The sequence below is a fragment of the Sinocyclocheilus grahami genome, unplaced genomic scaffold, assembly GCF_001515645.1.
Source record: "Sinocyclocheilus grahami isolate Dianchi unplaced genomic scaffold, SAMN03320097.WGS_v1.1 scaffold5250.1, whole genome shotgun sequence".
In the NCBI taxonomy this organism is placed as follows: domain Eukaryota; kingdom Metazoa; phylum Chordata; class Actinopteri; order Cypriniformes; family Cyprinidae; genus Sinocyclocheilus; species Sinocyclocheilus grahami.
The window spans coordinates 5,802-7,837 of record NW_015509993.1 but is presented as its reverse complement, the minus strand read 5'-3'; the positions used below and the strand labels follow the sequence as shown (position 1 = coordinate 7,837).

The 2,036-nt window shown below is 43.3% G+C and overlaps 1 protein-coding gene across 1 annotated transcript; it reads left to right on the top strand.

Annotated features, from left to right (window-relative positions):
* Positions 1 to 148: 148 nt before the first annotated feature.
* Positions 149 to 2,030, top strand: LOC107577145 (complement component C1q receptor-like). Its single transcript, XM_016263254.1, has one exon. The coding sequence runs from the start codon at positions 327 to 329 to the stop codon at positions 1,980 to 1,982; it is 1,656 nt and encodes a 551-aa protein (XP_016118740.1). The 5' UTR covers positions 149 to 326; the 3' UTR covers positions 1,983 to 2,030.
* Positions 2,031 to 2,036: the final 6 nt, after the last annotated feature.

Below are 2,036 nucleotides of genomic sequence, written 5' to 3'. Positions count from 1 at the left end.
TCCTAAATCAGATGCTCAGTATACATCTAAAACTGTACTGGTGTGTGGTGTCACGTCGTGAGCACATCTGGGGAAGTAGTCAAAACAGTAAGCAGCCTGGGTAGTTGTTTTTTGTTGGCGGCAGGATGTCGCTCTGAGGAGACAAATGAAGCCTGCTGCTTAAAAATGATTTCCTTTGGAAGTTTTTCACTAAACAGGATGCATCAGTTTGAGTCCTGTTCTGATACTTGAAAGGCCTACGAACAATTTCTTCTCCATTCTCTGAGATGAACTGAATATTTTCTCCTCAAAGCGAGTAGTATTTTATTATTAATGATACTGACGGGATGATGCGCGTACTGTTTCTGATGTTGTCCTGTTTTGTCGCTGGCGGGACCGATCGAGTGAGCACAACTTGCACAGCTGAGGCTTGCCTTACGCTGCATTTGGAGGAGAAACGTTTTGAAAAAGCTTCAGAAGACTGTATCAATAACGGTGGCAAATTGGTTACTATGAGAAATGAGAATGAACTTCAGAGCATCAAATCGGCTCTTTTAGCAGCAGAGAAATTCAACATCCTTAACTCTAAACTTTGGATCGGACTTGTGTTGCAGAAAAGACACTGCACTGATTTCACTGAGGAGTTACACGGCTTCAGATGGACTTCAGAGCCGAGAGATTCCAAATATTCCAACTGGAAAAAGAAACCTTTGAGCACATGCACGGAAAAAAGGTGCGTGTCGATTTCACTGGTAGACGGTTTCAAGTGGTCAGATGGCTCATGTAGAGACAGTGCATTTTATATGTGTACATTTCTCTTCAAAGGCATGTGCAAACCAATTCTGTTGGAGAAACACGGTGATGTCAAATACAACGTCCCATTCTTATTTAAACCGCTAAGTCCAAATGAAAGGTTAGCGATGTTACCACATGGGACATTGGCTGAAATACAGTGCGGCGGGTCGGAAGATGCAGAATCTTCTGTCACAGTTTGTGACAACAATAATGGTCTTTTTGGCTGGACAAATTTAGAGAGTCTTTGCGCACGAAATAAACGCTGCAAAAACGGAGGCTGTGATCACCTATGTTTTGAGACTGCAGAAGCAGGTGTTAGTTGTGAATGTCATGAAGGTTATTACCTGATGGATGATAAAGTGAGTTGTGCTCTCAGAAATAACTGCGAAAACTCACCTTGCGAATCAAAGTGTATACCGACTGCCACTGGCTTTTCATGCGCATGCGCGGAGGGATTTCATTTGGCTGAAAACGGCGTCAGTTGCGTTGATATCGATGAATGTCAGCAACGTACCTGCAGTGAACACAGGTGTCACAACACGCCGGGAAGCTATTTTTGTGAGTGTAATCCCGGCTTCAGGCTTGGCGCTGGCAAATGTGAAGACGTGGACGAATGCACCGAACTCAGATGTCAACAGGGCTGTCTCAATTCACAGGGTTCATTCTCTTGTTACTGCCACGCGGGTTACAGTTCATCATTAAACGATAGCGGGATATGTGTAGATATCGATGAATGTATCAATAGACCGTGTGAAGACATCTGCTTCAATACCTTGGGCAGTTTTAAATGTTCCTGTAGGGGAAACTTCATTGTGGCTAAAAATGGCATCAGCTGCGTCCCGGATCCCACAGATAAACCACAAATCTCTCCATCTTCAGATCATAGAGAAGCATTCATCACTAAACTGAATCAGATACCTGTCACTTTTGGACCGACAACATACCCCCCTCCACTTACAAACGCAAAAACGGACTCTAGTAAACGCAAAGAAAGTTTTCTCGGAAGTTCTTGGATTTTGGTGTGTGTCTTAGGTTCGGTTATCCCATTGACTGTGATCACTGTGGTAATGTCAGTCTTTGTCATCTACCGATGGAAACGGTCAAGTAAAGCCGCTTTAAAAAATGCCACTGCTGACAACTACTGCTGGGTTTCATCTGGATTGGACAAAGAGCAGGGTAAAAAATGCAACATTCAACTGAATGATTAAATGAAGCCCAGATATGAATGCTCACTTTCTGTCAGCATCAAATTCAAATGTTAA